The 20,184-nt window shown below is 50.9% G+C and overlaps 1 protein-coding gene across 1 annotated transcript in view; it reads left to right on the forward strand.

Moving 5' to 3' along the window:
• The window catches only part of VCP (valosin containing protein), a 33,790-nt gene that overhangs the window by 12,666 nt on the left and 940 nt on the right, over positions 1-20,184 (forward strand). Inside the window, exons 5-16 of the mRNA XM_087715198.1 lie at positions 1,502-1,632; positions 5,651-5,782; positions 6,069-6,171; positions 8,209-8,342; positions 10,116-10,251; positions 13,452-13,564; positions 15,238-15,402; positions 15,510-15,632; positions 16,549-16,761; positions 18,206-18,514; positions 19,333-19,488; positions 19,592-19,746. Of these exons, the coding sequence (XP_087571324.1) occupies positions 1,502-1,632; positions 5,651-5,782; positions 6,069-6,171; positions 8,209-8,342; positions 10,116-10,251; positions 13,452-13,564; positions 15,238-15,402; positions 15,510-15,632; positions 16,549-16,761; positions 18,206-18,514; positions 19,333-19,488; positions 19,592-19,746 (1,870 nt within the window). The remainder of the gene's footprint in view (positions 1-1,501; positions 1,633-5,650; positions 5,783-6,068; positions 6,172-8,208; positions 8,343-10,115; positions 10,252-13,451; positions 13,565-15,237; positions 15,403-15,509; positions 15,633-16,548; positions 16,762-18,205; positions 18,515-19,332; positions 19,489-19,591; positions 19,747-20,184) is intronic.

A 20,184-nucleotide genomic window follows, 5' to 3' on the forward strand; every position in this document is an offset into this window, starting at 1 on the left:
CTACTTAACAAAGTGCCAGCAAGTGTCCAGGCGCTTTTGCTTCCTCAGTGAGGCCAGTCTGATATTTTATGTGCCTCTTGGATTGGGAGTTCATAGTGGGATATCTCTGAGCTTCCTCAGGGAGAGCAACGGCTATGATAAGCACCGAGAACGCTTCTTTTTAAAATATTCTCATTGGTTTTTTTTCCCCATTAGCTGCAAAAGAAGATAAAAAATAACAAAATTTGTGAATACGATTTAATACACTTCAAGCAAGATTATATGTAAAAAGATTAAATAAAGCAGGCTAATGATTAAAATAAATGTGAAAAAGTGAACTGGAAAGAAAAAGAAAACAAAAATAGAATTAGTTTACTTTTCCATAATGCAGGAAACACAGTTATACCTTTATGCAAATTACTACACCTCAAATTGTAAGCACCAAATTTAATCTCAATCTGATGGCCTGGTGTGCAAGGCTCCCCCCCCCAGGGAATCCATTATAATCTTTTTGCAGCAATCTACGCATGGTATATCTAAAGCTCTTTATACAGACTCCAGCTTTGAGGAAATAATTTCATAGTATATTAACATCCTTCAAGAACCTGATTCCCCATAGTACTGATGTCCCCTAAAAAAGAACAGAGAGAAGCTTTTTTTCAACTTCCATTGGACAGTTCGGTAAACCTACTTATCACCTACAAAGCCCTTCATGGTATTGGACCTGGGTACTTGAGAGACCGCCTGCTGCCAATTACTTCCACTAGACCGATACGATCGCATAGATTAGGCCTCCTCCGAATTCCATCATCTAGCCAGTGTAGACTGGCAACTACCCGGAGGAGAGCCTTCTCGGTGGCTGCTCCGACCCTCTAGAACGAACTCCCCGTGGAGATTCGGACCCTCACCACCCTCCAGTCCTTCCGCGCCGCCTTGAAGATCTGGCTGTCCCAGCTGGCCTGGGGTTAAGACTCTAACCCCACTTGAAATTGTGTGGCTGTTGTGTTTTGTTTTTTTAAAAAAATATGTTGTATTGTCTGTTGGAAATTGTTTGCCCCCCCCCCTTTTTTTTTGAACTGTGAGCCGCCCTGAGTCCCCCCAGGGAAAAGGGCGGCATACAAATAAAGGGAAAATGGAAATGGAAATGGAAACCTGAAAAAGAGATATATTTGGCGTTGCCTAAATCTTTTATAATATATGGTACTCGTCATTCCTAACCTTGCTTATTTTCCACACTTACTTTTATGAAACCTAATTGTTATTATTAATGCTGGCTTGTTTTGCCTCTATAAAAACCTTTCCCGGTGCTTTCTGAGCCATCACAATTTGAGAGGCTGCTATGGTAACCAGACTAAACAAAGAACGTAATGGATGGTGTTATTATATGTTTCAGGTAAATTATATTGCCAGATCTTGCAAAAGTCTAAACATGTCAATACTAATTAATGGATGGGTGACAAGTTTACCTGTTTCAGAAGCGGCTATAGTGTGAGGCCTCTCATGAATGTGGTAATGCTTTCAGGGGACATTTTCCTGGTGCGTGGAGGAATGCGCGCAGTGGAATTCAAGGTGGTGGAGACAGACCCCAGCCCCTACTGCATAGTCGCTCCGGATACGGTGATTCACTGTGAGGGAGAACCTATCAAGCGAGAGGTGAGTTCAGCAGGGAGACCCTGCAGGACTGCCGGTGTGTGTGTGTGTGTGTGTGTAGCCAAAAGCACCGCCTGATATTGAGAGATAAGAGGGATCTTCTTGGATATCAACAACCCCCCCCCCCCCAGCCTTTCTGGAAGTGGCATTGTTCAGTTGTTCCTATGAAGAATGAGGAAACCAATCTAGAACTAAGACATTTCCTCTGAGTGAGAACAATCAGTGGGATGACTTGCCACCAGAGGTTGTGGGTGCTCCATCACTTAAAAAAGGACAGCCTCTTGTCTGAAAGTTTCCTGCTTGAGCAGTGGGGTGGACTAGAAGACCTCCAAGGTCGCTCCCATCTCTGGTATTCTGTTAATATGAATACATACTGAGAAGGCTACTTTGGTGGGTGCTGTCGAAACAGCTGCGGCATCAGAAGTATAGTTACAAACAAGCCTGCGGGAACTTTGGTATTAAGCATAATAAAGATGATTTAGATTTGGCTTAGTGCGAATCCAGTCATTCTTAATTTGTAAACCATGTTTTTTTAACATAAAACAATACAATACAATAGCAGAGTTGGAAGGGACCTTGGAGGTCTTCTAGTCCAACCCCCTGCCTAGGCAGGAAACCCTATATCGTTTCAGACAAATGGTTATTCAATGTCTTCTTAAAGACTTCCAATGTTGGGGCATTCACAACTTCTGGAGGCAACTTCTGTTCCACTGATTAATTGTTCTAACTGTCAGGAAATTTCTCCTCAGTTCTAAGTTGCTTCTCTCCTTGATTAGTTTCCACCCATTGCTTCTTGTTCTACCCTCAGGTGCCTTGGAGAATAGTTTGACTCCCTCTTCTTTGTGGCAACCCCTGAGATATTGGAACACTGCTAACATATCTCCCCTAGTCCTTCTTTTCATTAAACTAGCCATGCCCAGTTCCTGCAACCGTTCTTCATATATTTTAGCCTCCAGTCCCCTCATCATCTTTGTTGCTCTTCTCTGCACTCTTTCTAGAGTCTCCACATCTTTTCTACATCGTGGTGACCAAAACTGGATGCAGGATTCCAAGTGTGGCCTTACCAAGGCATTATAAAGTGCTATTAACACTTCACGTGATCTTGATTCTCTCCCTCTGTTGATGCAGCCTAGAACTGTGTTGGCTTTTTTGGCAGCTGCTGCGCACGGCTGGCTCCTATTTAAATAGTTGTCCACTAGGACTCCAAGATCCCTCTCACAGTTACTACTATTGAGCAAGGCACCACCTATACTGTACCTGAGCATTTCGTTTTTCTTGCCTTACTCTTTCCACCACTGAATTTCATTTTATTAGATAGTGCCCAATGTTCAAGTTTGTCAAGATCCTTCTGTATCTTAAGCCTGTCTTCTGGAGTGTTGGCTACTCCTGCCAGCTTGGTGCCATCTGCAAATTTGATGAGTTCCCCATTTATTCCCTCATCCAAATCATTGATGAAGATGTTGAAGAGTATTGGGCCTAAAACAGAGCCTTGGGGTACTGCATATCTCCCTCCATGAAGATGCAGTTCCATTGAGGACAACACATTGAGTGCAGTTGGTCAGCCAGTTACAAATCCATCTGGTGGTGATGCTGTCCAACCCACATTCTTCTACTTTATCTAGTAATAGATTATGCTCTATCTTATCAAATGCCTTACTGAAGTCCAAGTAAACTATATCGACGGCATTCTTCTGGTCCACTAATTTTGTCACTTTGTCAAAGAATGCAATAAGATCAGCCTGGCATGATCTGTTTTTGACAAACCCATGTTGGCTTTTGGCTATTACTTTGTTTACTTCTAGGTGTTCGCAGATTCGTTGCTTGATTATCTTTTCCAGAATCTTTCTTGGTATTGAGGTCAGGCTGATAGGTCTGTAGTTTCCTGGATCTATTTTTCCCCTTTTTTGAAGATGGGAACCACATCAGCTCTTTTCCAGTCCTCTGGCAGTTCCCTGGTGCTCCAGGATCTCTGAAAGATATAGTTCAGTGGTTCTGAGATCTCGTCTGCCAGTTCCTTTGGAACCCTGAGTGTAATCCATCCGGTCCTGGTGATTTGAACTCGTCTAGAGTAAATGAAAACAGCCCTGCTAGGTTCAGCAAAGATAATTCAGCATTTATTTTTCCTGTTGGACCATTGGAGGCCTCAGAGGTGCCCACAAGGAGGACACAGAGATGCATTCACCTTGCATTGTTGCTCCCTAGTGGTTGGCGTTCGGAAACGGGTTCCCCAACCTGGAGATGATGCTGAGTCTTCAAAATTGAAAGCCCTGAACAGAACCATCAGTTTATGACGGGCCCTGGTGGGGCAGTGGCTAGAGTGCAGTATTGCACGATTACACTGCCACAGCCAGATGTTCGATTCTGGAGGGGGCTCAAAGTTGACTCAGCCTTCCCAGGTCCGTAAAATGAGGACCCAGATTGCTGGCTCTCTACACCGCATAGAGGGCTCTAAAGCATGGTGAAGCGGTGTATAAATCTTAAGTGCTGTTGTTCTAGTAGTACTATTAACTTCCTTTTAAAGCCATTGCCCCATCTTGTAATAACAGATTTCACAGGTTAATGACGCACAGTCTGAAGGGATGTTGTCTTTTGGCCTTTCCATCAGCTCCATTGGCTGGCTGAGAGAGAATTAGAGAGTGTGAGATAGCATGAGAGAGAGAGAGGCACTGACCTGGCAAACAGCGAATGGTAGCGAATCTCGGAAGAGTTAACACTGGGTACTGCCTAGCAATCTCTCCATCTCTCTCCATCTCTCTTTGTCTCTCTCTCTTTCTCTCTCTCCCTCTCTCTCGCCACTGTCCTCTTGGAACCAAGATTTGCTGTCTGGCTGCCCAGAAGCTGGAAGTAACAGGGAGCTTCCGAGACTAATAGCCATGGATAGATGGCTCTTCCATGAATGCATCCAACCTTTTAAAAAACGGTTAAGCTGAATGCCCAGCCCCTCATCCTGTCTTTATTCCTGGGTGAAGACTCCGTCACACGCTATGTGACATGTTCAATACATCCCAGCGCCTGGAATCGTACTGCGTTTTCCATTGGACTATTGACCCAATTTAAAGAGGCGCGTTCGATTCCCTTCACAATCACGTTCAGTTTTGACACCCTGAACGGGTTAGCAAATGGCCTTTTCTGGTGAGGCTTCTATGTTTTTAAGCAGACGGCCCATAAAACCCAGTCACGCCTAATCCCAGGATTGTTCAGATTTCCCACCGATGCTTGATGGGGGACTTTGCCAAAGCTGTTGTAGAAAGATGTGCCCTTAAATTAGGAACCAAACAATTGGCATTAACACAACAAAGGACTTTTTATTGGCGTAAACAACTGCAGGCAGTCTATGACGTATGACAACGATTTGTAACGGAACCCATGGTGCTTGTTATGACAGTCATTAAGCGAATCATACAACTCATTAAGCAAATCCAGCTTCCCCAATGGGCATTTTTTTGCCATAAAAGGGCAGAAAAGATTGCAGTTCACATGACTGCAGGGCTTGTACAGCAGTCATAAGTGTGAGTATAGGTCACAAGTCATTTTTTCCCAAGGCTGTCTTAACTTTGACCTATTAAACAGATGGCCATAAATCAAGGACTAATTGTACAGGGATCAGTCGATTCCTTATCAAAGAAACACAGGAAATGCTCAAGACTCTCCGGTTTACAAGATGGGATTCATTCAAACCAATGAAAATTAGAACCCAGAAATGTGGGATGTGATCATCTGACCAGGAGCTTCCTGGGCATTCTGTTGTTCTAGAGGGATTCCCAGCTCACCCTTTCCACCCATAACTAGCCTCTCCTAGGGCGAGGGGGGGGGGGCGATAATGGCCCCTTTGTGACCTGTGGGCTTCGGCATGGCCCCTGGCTCAGGGGTTCTGGGAATTGAAGTCCAGAGGTCACCCTGTTCGAGGAGGACTCTCTGTACCCAAAGCAGCAACGACTCGATTCCTTCCAGCCGATGAGATGCAACGTGAAGGTCAGCTTGTTTTTCCTGACATTTCTTTGCCTCTGTTTGTTGCCGCCAGGATGAAGAGGAATCCCTGAACGAAGTGGGCTATGACGACATCGGAGGCTGCCGGAAGCAGCTGGCTCAGATCAAGGAGATGGTGGAGCTCCCACTTCGACACCCGGCTCTCTTCAAGGCGATCGGGGTGAAGGTGAGGCTCTTCTCTGGCCCTGGAGCCTGAGCTGTGCACTGACGAGAGGAAGACCCTTCCCCCTCCTTCGGTTGGAGAATTCGGGATCCACGGGGTAGGGGTGGAGGGGGAACTGCGTGAGCCCCCCCCCCCTCACCTCGTGTGTGTGTGCAATATCTGTGCCGGTGCTTAAACTTGAAGTCGGGTGTCCAACCTTGGCTACTTGAAAGAGCTGTGGACTTCAACTCCCAGGATTCTAGGAGACTTTAACTCTTTGACCGTAATGTGTGTCTCTCTCTCTCTGCAGCCTCCCCGTGGAATCCTCCTGTACGGTCCTCCTGGTACTGGGAAGACCTTGATTGCCAGAGCCGTGGCTAATGAGACCGGAGCATTTTTCTTCCTAATCAATGGTGAGTAGCTTTGCCTCGAGCCTCTCAACGGCAGCCCTCGGGTGGCTGAACCAAAAGGCTGCATTGCCACCCCCGCCAGGCAGGTACGGGGACTTCAACATGCAGTTCCTTCATTCCCCTGATTGCGATTACAAAGATTCTCTCGTTCGTTAATATCCCAAAGCAGAATTAAAGCTGATAATGCGATAGAGACAAGCGCGGTGCGGGTTTAGCAACACAACAGGAAACCCAGCACAGTCGCCATATAAAACACAATTGTCTTTGTAGGGACGAGATTGAAGTTGTTCTGAGAGCGTCTTTGTGCTCCTGGGCATTTCATACCGGAGTTTGAAAGATGCTCTCTCGTGCAGGTGTCCTTGGAAACCTCAAGGTGCCTGAAGGAAACTGTCAGCACCTCTTCATTGAGTAGTTAGGAAAGAAGGCCACGAGACTCCATAGATAGAAATCAAGTGTACTTTTACTAATTATAAATGATCAGAAGCGTAGCAAAGCGAAGACTGATTATTTAGGCGCGAAAGCAAATGATATATAGAATAGCCCATTCCCCACCCCTTGGCATCCCAGTTACAGTCCAATCAAATTCTCCCAAGTGTCAGGTGTGAGATAACTTTGAAAGGCATCACCCAGATGGAATGTCGGTGCCGTTGGCCTTGGCGGGAACCTCCTCCGCATGCGTAGTCCGACAGGCAGCAGAAACTCCAGAATCTTCCTCCAGCACAATTAGTAACCCCTCCCAAATACCATGCCCCCCCTCCCCGTTTCAATGGCAGCCGAAGCAGCAGCAAAGCAGAGGCTGACAGAAACTGAAGGTAGTGCCTAGACCTCACAGCCGCAGCCAGAAAGAAGCAGACACTTTTATTTGGGGGGCAGGGACCGGGGGGAGGGGGGGAAAGAGGGGAGAGGGTCTTAAGCTACATCTCTATCCAGACTTAACTGGAGCAGTGCTGAAGAGCTGGGGAGGCTTCTTTGTGTCTGGAAGCCCTGCCTGTTGGCTGGAGTAGGTCACCCTTGACCATTCAGAGTTTTAGAACACCCCTGAAAAAAGTATCTTAGGATCGTTTGTTCACACTTAGAAACGTTGCAGCATTCACTTGATCAAAATCCAGACAGTTGGCAACTGGTTTCATACTTACGACAGTCGTCGCCTCTCAGGGTCACGTGATCGCCTTTCGCGACTTTCTGACTGACAAAGTCGTGGAGCAGCCATTGGAGCAGCCGTGTTCTAACCCAGTGTTTCTCAACCTTGGCAACTTGAAGATGCCCGGACTTCAACTCCCAGAATTCCCCAGCAGTGGTTAGGACAGTGTTTCTCAACCTTGGCAACTTGAAGATGCCCGGACTTCAACTCCCAGAATTCCCCAGCAGTGGTTAGGACAGTGTTTCTCAACCTTGGCAACTTGAAGATGCCCGGACTTCAACTCCCAGAATTCCCCAGCAGTGGTTAGGACAGTGTTTCTCAACCTTGGCAACTTGAAGATGCCCGGACTTCAACTCCCAGAATTCCCCAGCAGTGGTTAGGACAGTGTTTCTCAACCTTGGCAACTTGAAGATGCCCGGACTTCAACTCCCAGAATTCCCCAGCCAGCATTCGCTGGCTGGGGAATTCTGAGAGTTGAAGTCCGGACATCTTCAAGTTGCCAAGGTTGAGAAACACTGTTCTAACCTAACTAGTGCGGTGATTCACTAAACTGTAACGAGGAATGGTGTAAAATGGGGAAAACTCACTTAACAACTGTCTCGCCTAGTAGCAGACATTTGGGGCTCTATTGTGGTCATAAGTTGAGGACAATCTGTAGTGGTGGTGAGGACTTGAACCAAAACAGAACCAGATTTCATTTGGTGTCTATTGAATCCGCATGAGAGGTGCCTGGGACGGGATGGGCGGCCAGCCTTCCACTTCCCAGTTTCCAATTCCGGCCACGGGTCCTCTGGGACCTCTGGCTGTGGCCCTCTGGATGTAGAGGGGAGGGGCCCTGCGTGTCCTTCTGGGCTGCCGCCCTCTGAAGAGGCGAACGCCCTCTCCCTGCTTCTCCACAGGTCCCGAGATCATGAGCAAGCTGGCAGGAGAGTCGGAGAGCAACCTGCGGAAGGCCTTCGAGGAAGCCGAGAAGAACGCGCCTGCCATCATCTTCATTGACGAACTGGATGCCATTGCGCCAAAGAGGGAGAAGGTGGGGGCCTTGCAGCCTTGCGTGCAGAGGGGGAGGGGACAGCACCGTTAGGGGGAATAGACCCTCACACACACCCCCAGGGGAAGGCAAGGAGGAGACTCGGCCTTAAGTATAGGCCCAGCTGAAGGATTGCTTTGGGGGGCTTCCCAGACCCTCCCGGGTAACTCAGTGGCCGATCATGCCAGAAGTCCCAAGAGGCTTCTGTTTTCCCGGGTTTCCTTGAGCTTCAGTCTGGAAAACCTCTCCAAAAACTCAAACCAGCTCATCTTCTACCTGGGGTTGTAATGGGATCCCTCACACTTCCAGCTGCCCCCCACCCCCGGGGTCTGGCCCTTGACCATCAGCTCACACAACGGTTCCAGGAGTCACACAATCGGCCCTTGTAATAGCAATAGCCCTTAGATAGCGTCTATCCTGCTTCACGGCGCTTGCGGCCCTCTCTGAGCACTTCACAGGGGCAGCCTGTTGCCCCCAACAATCCGGGTCCTCGTTTTAGCAACCTCAGAAGGCTGAGTCAACCTCCAGCCCCGTCAGGAACAATCTCCTGGCAGTGGGCAGAGGCAAACTTGCAAGGCTGCATTCTGAGCCCGGTGGCCCCACAGCTGAGCAGGGGCCAGTAGCCTGGTCTGGGGGCTCCTGCCAGCAAAGGCATTGGGGAGGCTGGCCCAGAAGTTTGCAAGTGCCCCTTCCCCTGCCTGCTTGAGAGCTGCCTGGGAATCCTTTTAATGACCCATGATCCTCCTTTAACGGCAGCAATGGGGACTGCCGTTGTTAAGCGAGACCGTCACATACCCTTGTGCTTTACAACTTGATCTCTTAGCAACGGATGTTCCAGGCTCAGTTACTGTCATTAAGTGAGGAATTTCCTGTACCTGTGTTTTCCAGTGAGCCACATTTTTGGCTTGATTCACTCCAGTGCACCCTATGTCTCCAGGGAGCAAATCAAGTGAAGCCCAGGGTGTTTGTTCATTCACTTACTTCCGTGTTTTGCCTTCTGTGCCTCCATGGACTCGGAAGCTCGGCAGCATAACGAGCAAACCCAAACCAGATCTAAGAAAAGGACAACGCTGACAAAAGTTAGAACGGCTAGGAAGCTAGTGCCCTGGGACAGGTGGGCTTGGGGCGGGTGGGGCTCTTGGTGCCACGGAGGGCCGGGCAAGCTGAACCTGGAGGTGTGGGGGAGAGGGGCAAAAGCAACGGTCAGGCTTTCCGGGCCAGAAGGAATAAGGAAGAGGGGAAGCTCACCCTATCTCCATGAAGGAAAGGGGGAAGCCAGCCAGGGTTTTCTCTCCCGAGATTGCCTGGAAGGGAGAGTTTCCTTTGAAAGTGGGACTTTCCTGGAATTCTTGCCTTGACCAATATTGGCATTCAGGCTGTTTAGAGCAGTGTTTCTCAACCTTGGCAACTTGAAGATGTCCGGACTTCAACTCCCAGAATTCCCCAGCCAGCGAATGCTGGCTGGGGAATTCTGGGAGTTGAAGTCCGGACATCTTCAAGTTGCCAAGGTTGAGAAACACTGGTTTAGAGGTTTGTTCTCTGGATTAACCATTTCCAGTCTAGGCTGCCAAAAGAGGAAGCCTCTTATTTGATCCCGTGTCTCTCTCACTGTAATCTTAGGGGCTGGTTTCTTGGTTTTTATTCATTATGTCTCCATGTTACTTTATTTTAAAGTATTTAAATCTGCTTTTAAGCTGTCCTTCCTTCAGGGTCCCTTCCTTGGGGCTAAGTTCTTTCCTTCCCAACCTCACCCTCCTGGCGGGTTTCTCCCCCTAGACCCACGGGGAAGTCGAACGGCGCATCGTGTCCCAGTTGCTGACCCTCATGGATGGCCTCAAGCAGCGAGCCCACGTCATTGTCATGGCTGCCACCAACAGACCGAACAGCATCGACCCAGCCCTCCGGCGGTTCGGTAACGAAGCTTGCTCCATTCAAGGGGTGGGGGGGAGGGTAGGCGACACGGGTGCAGTGGCTGATAGTCAGCGGACTCTCCTTTTGCAACACTTGGGCTGGCAAGGTGCGCCACAGAGAGCCAGGCCTTAATTTGTACCTGAAGCCCAGTTCACAAATGCAGAAGGAATAAGTAGCAAACTTCGACCTGGATTGCAGGCTTCAAGCCATAATTGATAATGTGCAGGGAGGAGTCGCATTCTGGAGAAAGAGAACCCTACTTTGGTTCATGTAGTTTGGTTAATCACAAATGACTCTACTTACTGGGGCTTAGTATAATCGAAGTGGTTCCACCACAAAACCGTGTTCAACTAAAGCGCGCTCGATGAAACCACGTAGCTGACATCATCACAGCGCGACGAAAAAAGCACGCTGCGAACGCTAAAGCTAAAATTAACACCTAAACCTAACCTCCCTAAACCTAATCCTAAACCTAACCCTAACGCTTAACCTAAACCTAAACCTAACCCTTAACCTAACCCTAAACCTAACCCTAAACCTAACCCTAAACCTAACCCTAAACCTAACCCTTAACCTAACCCTTAACCTAGCCCTTACCTGAACGTGAATCAGCTTGCTTTCAAAGCGCTGTTTAAAGCGCCCTTTTTTCTCCGCGCTGGCTGTTGTCGCCCTGTTGATGACGTCAGCGACACGGTTTAATCGGACGCGGCTTAGTCGAGCGCGGTTTTGTCGTGCCACGAATCGAAGTAAGTAGGCATTTCTTCCAGTAAAGGTGAGCGTTCCAAGGCCTGGGTCTCATCTGATTTTAAACCTGGGTGGTTCTCCCTGGGAAAGGCAGGGCTTAAGGAGGAAGAGCGGCTGAGAAGTCAAACCTGCTTGCTTGAATAAGCACAGTTGAATCAGGATCCTCGTATTATATAGAAGGAAAATTGTGGTGTTGAACACTTTGTGTGTCCTTGAAATTCTTGTTTCAACTGCACACACACACACTCCAGGAGGCTTTCTGGTTGCCAGCGGTGCTTGAGAAAACAGCTGCACACGCACTCACACCTCCTTGCATTTCAGAGGGAACCATGGTTCATACTAGGTGGCTCTTCTGAGCTGGAAGGAGAGAAGTTGGAAGCCTCCCAGAGGGGCCCCTTTCCGTGGGTTCCTTGGGGAAAGACGGCTGTCTTGGGTCAGTTGGGGTTTTTTTTAACTCTTCCCCCAGGAGGCCTCCCTTCAGCCCAGCCCTGGAGGGTAAAAACAGGGGGCGGCTAGGGGCTGGCCTGCTGGAGGCCCAGAAATGCAAGATGTGACTCGTCTTGCTTAAGATTAGAAGGAGAAACCCCCTTATGAAACCAGGGAAGCCGGATAGCTGGGTATAAAAAGAAATGTATTCCAAAGGAGGATGCGAAGGGGGAAAACAGGGCAACAGCTGCACATAAGGAGAATTCTAATTTAGTTTAGCTAAACTAATTTTTATTACCTCCTTGAACGGGTGTCCGTTGGAGAGGGAGAAAGCAACCCTGCTCCAGGCTCCATAGGCAGCCCTTGTTGTTGTTGTTGTCCCTCTTCAAGTTTCTAGCCCCTATTGGGGAGGTTGCACCTAAAGAGCCTCTCCACCGGAGGTCCAGGTCTCAGGCGCTTCATGGTCCCAGTTGTCCCACACCAATTTTGTGTGGGTGCGTGTGCCATTGATTTGTTGGCAAATACTAATTTGCTAACTCTTTACTTTTAATTTCAATTTCTTTTATTCAAAATATTAAAATACAAATCCCCCCCCCAAAAAAAGATATTTATGATCTCAATTAAGCCCGAAGTTTCCACTGCTGAGCAAGACTGTTATTAAGTGAGTTTTGCCTTATCTTGCAACCTTTCTTGCCACAATTGTTAAACAAATCACAGGTCATTAAGTGAATCATGCACATCTGGGTTTCCCTATTGAGACTCCTTGCCGGAAGCCGTCTGGGGAGGCTACAGACAGGGCAGCCCTCACGCATGGAGGCCATTTGCCAAGCGGACACGTTTTGATCATGTGACCAATGGTCGTAAGCGTGGAAAACGGCCATAGGTCCCTTTTCCCGGTGCCATTGTAACTTTGAGCTGTTGTAAGTCCGAGACTGCTTGTGGTCTAAAGTCCCATTTTCATTGGATGCAGGGAACTACCCGGCTTGCTGGTCACACAAAGCGAAGCGGGGGAACCCCTGGCCAAGGGAGCAGCTGGAGGGTTGCTTTGCCAGGGAACCAAAAGCTCTGATGCCCCCCCCCTTCTTCTTCTTCTTTCTTCTTTCATCCTTCCTCCTTCTTCTTTCTTCTTTCATCCTTCTTCCTCCTTCTCCTCCTCCTCCTTCTTCTTCTTCTTCCTTCTTTCATCCTTCTTCCTCCTTCTCCTTCTCCTTCTTCTTTTTCTTCTTCTTTCATCCTTCTTCCTCCTCCTTCTTCTTCTTTTAACCGGCTTCTTCTGGCTAATGCAGCGGCGCAGGGCCTGGGCTCTGGAAAGGTTTCTTCCATTTCTGATCCCTTCAGTCCCAACCACGCTGTCTTTTGCCACCAGCACCTTCATCGCATGGCATTGATAAGCTCCCCTCATTCCTCGCAGAGTCTGGGCAGGCGGAGAGCAGATTAAATTTAAAAGAATAGGAAAATGACAAGGGAGGTCAACCATACGTTGCAGTGGCCCCCGGTCGCCACAAGCTGCATTTTGACAAGCGATCTGGTCAAGGCAAAGGGGCTAATGTCCAGACCACGCCTCATCTCCACTCAGAAGGGAAGGCCAGATCATTTGCCCCCCTCCCCCATACCCATTGTCCAGGGCACCTGTTTGGGAGGGGGGGGGCACAAACTTGCCAACTGCAGAGTGAGTGTCCTGCAGGGCAGGGGGGCCCCAAGGGGCATCAGACTCTCAGTGGTCCCACCAGCAGCAAACCTAAATTGCCAATGGCAGCAAATGGGCAGAGGGGGCTCCTTGGAAGCTGTTTGCCACAGCGGGCACAAAATGAGGATGATAGCCTGCCATTGTCCAGCATGGGGGTGCTCCGTTGGGCGCTCCTGAGTGGGGGGGGGGTGGAGCTCCCCCCCCAAAAAAAGGCTGTAAAGCTTTAGTGCTCCCACTTGCTTGCCTCAGCCGAGCCCTGCTGGCCGGTGGGCGCTCGGACGCTGCAGAGGGTTTGGCTCTCTCTAGGGAGACCGGAGGTGACGGTTGCTCTTGGTCCACTGCAGGCCGCTTTGACCGGGAGGTGGACATCGGCATCCCTGACGCTACTGGCCGCCTGGAGATCTTGCAGATCCACACCAAGAACATGAAGTTGGCCGATGATGTTGATCTGGAGCAGGTGGGTTTGGCTTGTTGTTTTTTTTAAATTAGAATTAAATTTAATATAAACTTAGTTAGCAGGTCACGATGACAGCGATAAAAGAATCATTCCAAAATGTGAGGTGGGTCCATTTAAAGTCATTATTATTTTCCTCCCTCTTGTTCTCTTTCTTTCTCTCTCTCCTCCCTCCCTTCCTCCTCAAGGCAGCAATCACCTTCCTGCCACTTATCTAATACTCCTCCCTCCTCCTATTTTCTCCACAACAACGACCCTGTGAGGTGGGTTGTGCTGATGAGAACGGCCGGCCAAGTCACCCAGGCAGCTATAGCTGCTCAGGCTCAGCTGCTCTTAGAAGGACAAAGGGAGGAGGACACCGCCCCATGCATGTCAATTGCTAATTACGCCAAAAGCCATCATTGCTTACGTTGATGTTTATTATACTTGTATGCAGCCCTATTCCCGAGGGACTCAGGGCGGCTAACAAACAAGTGGGGAAGGGGGAGATATAAAAAACAAACAAGACAGAAACAAGATACACAAAACAGATTAAAAACAACACAACAGTCACAGCAATTCAAGTGGGGCTGGGAACTCATCTGCCCCAGGCCTGCCGGAATAGTCAGGTCTTGACAGCTTTGCGGAAAGCCAGAAGGGTGGTGAGGGTCCGAATCTCCACAGGGAGCTCATTCCAGAGGGCCGGAGCAGCCACAGAGAAGGCTCTCCCGAGGTGTGTACAGTCGACATTGGCTAGCTGATGGTATTCGGAGGAGGCCTAATCTGTGGGATCTGATTGGTCGAAGGGAGGTGATTGGCAGGCGGTCTCTCAAGTACCCAGGTCCGATACCATGTAGGGCTTTAAAAGTAACGACTAGCACCATGAAGCGCGTCCGGAGTCCAACAGGCAACACCTCCCCCACCCCCTTCCTTGAGAGCCCTGATCCTGTGCTGGAACCATTGCTGTGTGTTAGCTGTGAACTTCCTCAGGGCTATTAGGACGAAGAGAGTCTGTTGTTTAGGATAGTCTTTTTTGTCATTGTACAAAATAAATACAATGAAATTGGTTGGCAACAGTTGAAATTCAGCCTGGGAATAGTTTTGGGCTGTGCGTTGTGGCTCTTAAAGGCGCTAGAGAGAGCGTTCCACAGCGCAATTGAGACCACCGGCCAGTTTCCCAGCCTGATGAGCCCCTGTTAGCCACCCAGAGTCCCAAGGGAGTGGGCGGCATACAAATGTCAATAAACTCAAAACTGTTTTTCTAAGTTGCATTCAGCTCCCTTTCTCTCTCCTGCCCCAAGACCCACCAGCTAGCCTCTTACCTAGATCCAGGGGTGGGAAAGTGGGGGTTAAGGATGTGGCAGGCAAGAGACAGTTGAGCAGGAACTGACTTAGAAGGAAACAGCCAGAAGAGGGAGCACCAGACCAGTCAAATCATTGAGCATTCTCAAACTGGGTCAAGCCTGACATTTTATACAGCGGATTTCTGTGCTAAGTTTTCTCAAAAACACTTGGTCAAATGGGGCTAAATCTGGAGGGGGTTGCATTGTCCAAAACCAGATGCCTGTTCAAGCCGCCTGTCTGGTTACCTGGGTGTCAGTGAGGGCCGAGGGGGCCTGGGCATTGCTGTGGCAGAGGCCAGACTCCCCTTTGCCCACGCAGGGACAGATCTTTACTTCATCCCTCCTCTGCTCCAGGTGGCCAATGAGACCCACGGCCATGTGGGGGCTGACCTGGCTGCGCTGTGCTCAGAGGCGGCTCTGCAGGCCATCCGGAAGAAGATGGACCTGATTGACCTTGAAGATGAGACCATCGATGCCGAAGTGATGAACTCCTTGGCCGTCACCATGGACGACTTCCGGGTAAGGCATCTGCGGCTGCGTCTCCCCTTCCTCCACCTGGGGAAATGGCCTCCACCAGAAGAGGCAGCAACCCCTCCTCTCCCTTCTCGTCCCTTTGCAATCCCCAGTGGGCGCTAAGCCAGAGCAATCCCTCGGCCCTGCGTGAGACCGTAGTGGAAGTCCCACAGGTGACCTGGCAAGACATCGGGGGCCTGGAAGACGTCAAGCGGGAACTCCAGGAGCTGGTTCAGGTGAGGCTGCGGGGGTCTTTTCCTCGTGGGCCTGCCAGCTGCAAGGTGGCAGCCGATAGCACGAGGGCAGGCCCTGATGTCCTCTCCTGGCTGTTAAAAGCAGCATCTGTTCTTGAAAATTAGTCTCCGTTTAAAAATGGTTGGTAAGTCTTACGTTTTGAACGGTTCTGTTTCCTGAGCCTATGAAACCTTTATATAAATTTAAGATTCCCCTGTTTGGTGATTTATGTTGACCTTCTAAGGCCACCCAACTCGATAACAAGACTTGGTGATAGACATAGAGAAGCAGTTAGGAACCCACATGTCTTGAAGAAAAGCAAAAAATAAGAGACAGTCACACACACACACACACACACACACACACACACACACACACACTCTGGCCCAAAGCCTGGAGGAAGGCCAGAGGCTTTTGGAACACAGCCAGGCCCTGTGAGGTGAGCTTTGCGGTGGGCTTACTCCCACTTTGCCCCAAAAGCAGCCATCCAGCTGTTTGGAAAGCATTTGTCAAAGTCAGGTTGGGGGCTGTCCTATTCCAGAACTCCAGGAGAGTAAATGAGTGGGTTCAGCTGCAGAATTGCTTTGAGGCTTGTTACCTTCCTCGTAAGATGGTTCCCTTCTGCTTCCTCTTTCGATTTCCTACCTCCAGTGTGTGTGTGTGTTGTAAACATGAGCTGGAGACCAAAGCAAGCGATTTTGGCTGAAGTGAGATCTGCACACTTGATGGGAGGGGGGAGGAGACAGGTACATTGGATGCTGAAACAAATCGTAGTTTGGAGGTGGTTCCCAGCCCGCCTGCTGCTCTTGGTTTGTTCTGGTTTATCCCCTCTGGAGTGGTGGGGGGAACGGGGGCAGGTGTTGTGCTTTCCTCCGCCGTCTCCCCTGGGAGCTGACGTTGAGTCCCTTCCTTCTCCAGTACCCGGTGGAGCATCCTGACAAATTCCTCAAGTTTGGCATGACCCCGTCTAAAGGGGTCCTGTTTTATGGCCCCCCTGGCTGTGGAAAGACCCTGCTAGCCAAAGCCATTGCCAACGAATGCCAGGCCAACTTCATCTCCATCAAGGGCCCAGAGCTGCTCACCATGTGGTTTGGAGAGTCGGAGGCCAACGTGCGCGAGATCTTCGACAAGGTGAGTCTCCGCTTTCCCTCCTCCACCTCCCCCCCCCCGGCTCACCTGGAGGTCTCGGCGGGAGGCTCGGTGTTACGTCCCAGGTTGCCCAGGTCCTTTATTGCCCTGTTAGCCACCCCAAAGGGCAGCCCTACAACGCCAGGTGAGGCTCTGCCCCCTCCCTTCCCTGAAGGCAGCCCCCTCAGTCCCACAGAGACAAGCCAGGAAGCAACCGAAGCCAGCCTGCAAAGGCGGGGGGGGGTCCAAAGGGAAGGGGCTTCACCTTCATGGGGGGAGGCCCAGGGCCAGGAAAGTCCATCAGGTAAAGACAAAGGCAGGAACAAGACTGGGTCTTTCTTAAGCCCGGGGGGGGGGAGTTGTTCCTGACAAAGGCAGACTCCCCCCCCCCTTCTCCTGAAGTCAACCCACGCCAGGTGTTCCTTGTGAAGGAGGGGTGGGGCGGCCTCCTCCCGAGTAGCCTCACAGCCTCCGCTCTATTCTCGTTGCCCTTGGATCCAGTGGGGGAGGCAGCTGTTCTTCATCAGAGGGGATCAGATGCCTATCAGCACCACTGCCTGTCTGCAGCCCATCCTCCTCCTCCTCCTTGTCGGTGAGGGCAGGCAGCTCTGCTTCCCTCGGGTCAACCATCTCCCGCAATGCCTGGGGGGGGCCTGGGGCAGCGTCAGCCCCCCGGGGAGACCGTCCCAGTTCCTCCTCCTGAACCAGGATTCGTTGCCTCCTCGCTCAGATTCAGAGCTTTCACATCCTGGGGAACATTCAGTCACGCAGCGTTTGCTTTAAGCCAAAAGGCAGCGAGGCTTCATTCCCCAGGGGCCGAACGAGGGACTTGGGGTGGGTGAGGCGATGATGATGGTGATGACAATCTTCGTTCAGTCTGGTTGGGCCCTTAGTGATTCTCTGGGCCTCTCCGCGTCTTCCGATCTTGCACAGCTTCTTCCAGTTGTTTTGTGCTGGGGGGGGGGGGGGGGAACACACCCGAGGCAAATTGAAAGGATTTTTAAATGAATTAATTAATCCCCTCCCCCCTCCAAATCCTTGGGAGTTCTGCGGAGTATTTAAATCGTTGTAAAGGGTTCTAGCTTTGTTTTGGGGAACCACCTTTGTCCCTGCAGGGCTGCCTGCCTGGGGCCTCTTAGGGGCACCACAGTTGCTCTGATGAATGAAGGGGCGTATCGGATATTTCCCGGATGGAATCTGGCTATTCTGAAACTGGCCAGCGGTTCCCAAGTCCCGGAAGCTTTAGGGATAAGAGTGGGAGAACTAACAGAGGAGCAGGGCTTCTGGGGCAGGGGCCGGTTCCAGGGCCTTGAGGTTGTAGCCCCCGAACACTTAACCGTCCGTGATGACAGTTGCCAGGAGCCTTTCGGTGCCCTGGGCAATAGGCAGCCGGGCCAGGATGGCCACTGGCGCCTTGGCGACTGACGCGGCTTCCTTCCCTCGGCAGGCCCGCCAAGCAGCTCCCTGCGTGCTGTTCTTCGATGAGCTGGATTCCATTGCCAAGGCCCGTGGGGGGAACATTGGCGACGGCGGTGGTGCCGCCGACCGAGTGATCAACCAGATCCTGACGGAGATGGATGGCATGTCGACCAAGAAGAACGTCTTCATCATTGGCGCCACCAACCGGCCAGACATCATTGACCCGGCTATCCTGCGCCCTGGACGCCTGGACCAGCTCATCTACATTCCTCTGCCTGACGAGAAGTCTCGTGTGGCCATCCTCAAGGCCAACCTGCGGAAATCCCCCGTCGCCAAGGCACGTTTGTATATAAGAGTGTGAGTGTGGGTGTGAGAGAGAAGGCTGCCATTCCTGTCTGTGTTGCTTAGTTTTGGGCCCTGGTTGGATTTATAAGAGCCGAGGTGGCGCAGTGGTTAGGGTGCAGCACTGCAGGCCACTTCAGCTGACTGTTATCTGCAGTTCAGCGGTTCAAATCTCACCGGCTCAGGGTTGACTCAGCCTTCCATCCTTCCGAGGTGGGTGAAATGAGGACCCGGATTGTTGGGGGCAATATGCTGACTCCCTGTAAACCGCTTAGAGAGGGCTGAAAGCCCTATGAAGCGGTATATAAGTCTAACTGCTATTGCTATTGCTATTTAATACCTACTTTGGGGGGAGGGGGAATAGGACAGTCCTTTGGGAATTGAGAAGGGAGGCGTTCCTGTTTTTTTCTTCCCCTGAGCCTTAAGCCCAACATGGACCTTGGTTGTAGCTGGATCTTGGGAGCAGCCAGCAAGTAGGAATCCCTTTTAAAGGCAAAATCTTTGGAGAGACTCCTGAGCTGCAGCCAGCTGGCCAGAGAGAGTTCGGGGAAAGAGAGGCCCTGGTAGCTCTCTCCGCTCTCTTCCCCCCTCGGTAGAATCAGAGAGTCGAGCCAGGCCCAGCCCTGCTGGAAGAGTTTCATCCCCCTGTTGCTCCCTGAAAAGAGAATGTTAAAATGGGTCTCCTGCCGATGCACCTATTATAGCTTTAATTTTCCTATTCCCCCCCCCCCCCCCCCGGAATTGTGTTTCTTGCTCGTGAAGTGGGGGACCTGATGGGCACATGCGATACGTAGAATTTTCCTTGCTTCTCAGGACGTGGATCTGGACTTCCTGGCTAAAATGACCAACGGCTTCTCGGGAGCTGACCTGACGGAGATTTGCCAGCGGGCTTGCAAGCTGGCCATCCGCGAGTCGATCGAGAGCGAGATCAGGCGGGAACGGGAGAGGCAGACCAACCCCTCGGCCATGGTCAGCAGCTGGCGCTTGGGGGAGGGGGGTGGGCACTCCGAGGGTTGGCCTTCACCGGTCCCCGATGCTGACAGCCACACCCCCCCCCCTTGCTCCGCTTTAGGAAGTCGAGGAGGACGACCCGGTCCCGGAGATCCGTCGGGATCACTTTGAGGAAGCCATGCGTTTTGCCCGCCGGTCAGTCAGCGACAATGACATCCGCAAATACGAGATGTTTGCACAGACTCTGCAGCAGAGCCGTGGCTTCGGCAGCTTCAGGTACGCCCAGGGGTGTTTGGGGAAGCTGCTCTGGTGCCCCTTCCCCCCCCCCCCGGCCCCTCCTTTTCAACGCCCTCGGCCAGCAGGTGGAGGGATCGGTTTGGTGGATGCCGGGAGTCTCTGCTTCCTTATCTGGGCATCCATGACTTCCACAAACAGTCAGGGGAGGGTCTCCTGTGGGAAGGGGCCTGCAGAGCCAAGAGGAGTCCGGCCGTCTGCTTCTCCATATTTCTCTCTTGCATATTCTCCGGGTACCTGCTGCTCCCTCTCCCAGCTTTTACTAAGAGTTGAGTGAAGTAAGCGGAGTTCCTGCCCCAAACCCTCCTGATGACCCCCATAACCGAGGGGGTCCCTGAGCTCTCAATCTGACTGCTTAGTCAACAGCCCAGCTGGTTCTCTCGGCCTCTCCCCATCTCCCAGTTCAATGCTCCCAGCTTC

The sequence above is a fragment of the Thamnophis sirtalis genome, unplaced genomic scaffold (assembly GCF_051295495.1).
Source record: "Thamnophis sirtalis isolate CommonGarterSnake01/CBP01778 unplaced genomic scaffold, rThaSir2_p1.2 scaffold_5, whole genome shotgun sequence".
In the NCBI taxonomy this organism is placed as follows: Eukaryota; Metazoa; Chordata; class Lepidosauria; order Squamata; family Natricidae; genus Thamnophis; species Thamnophis sirtalis.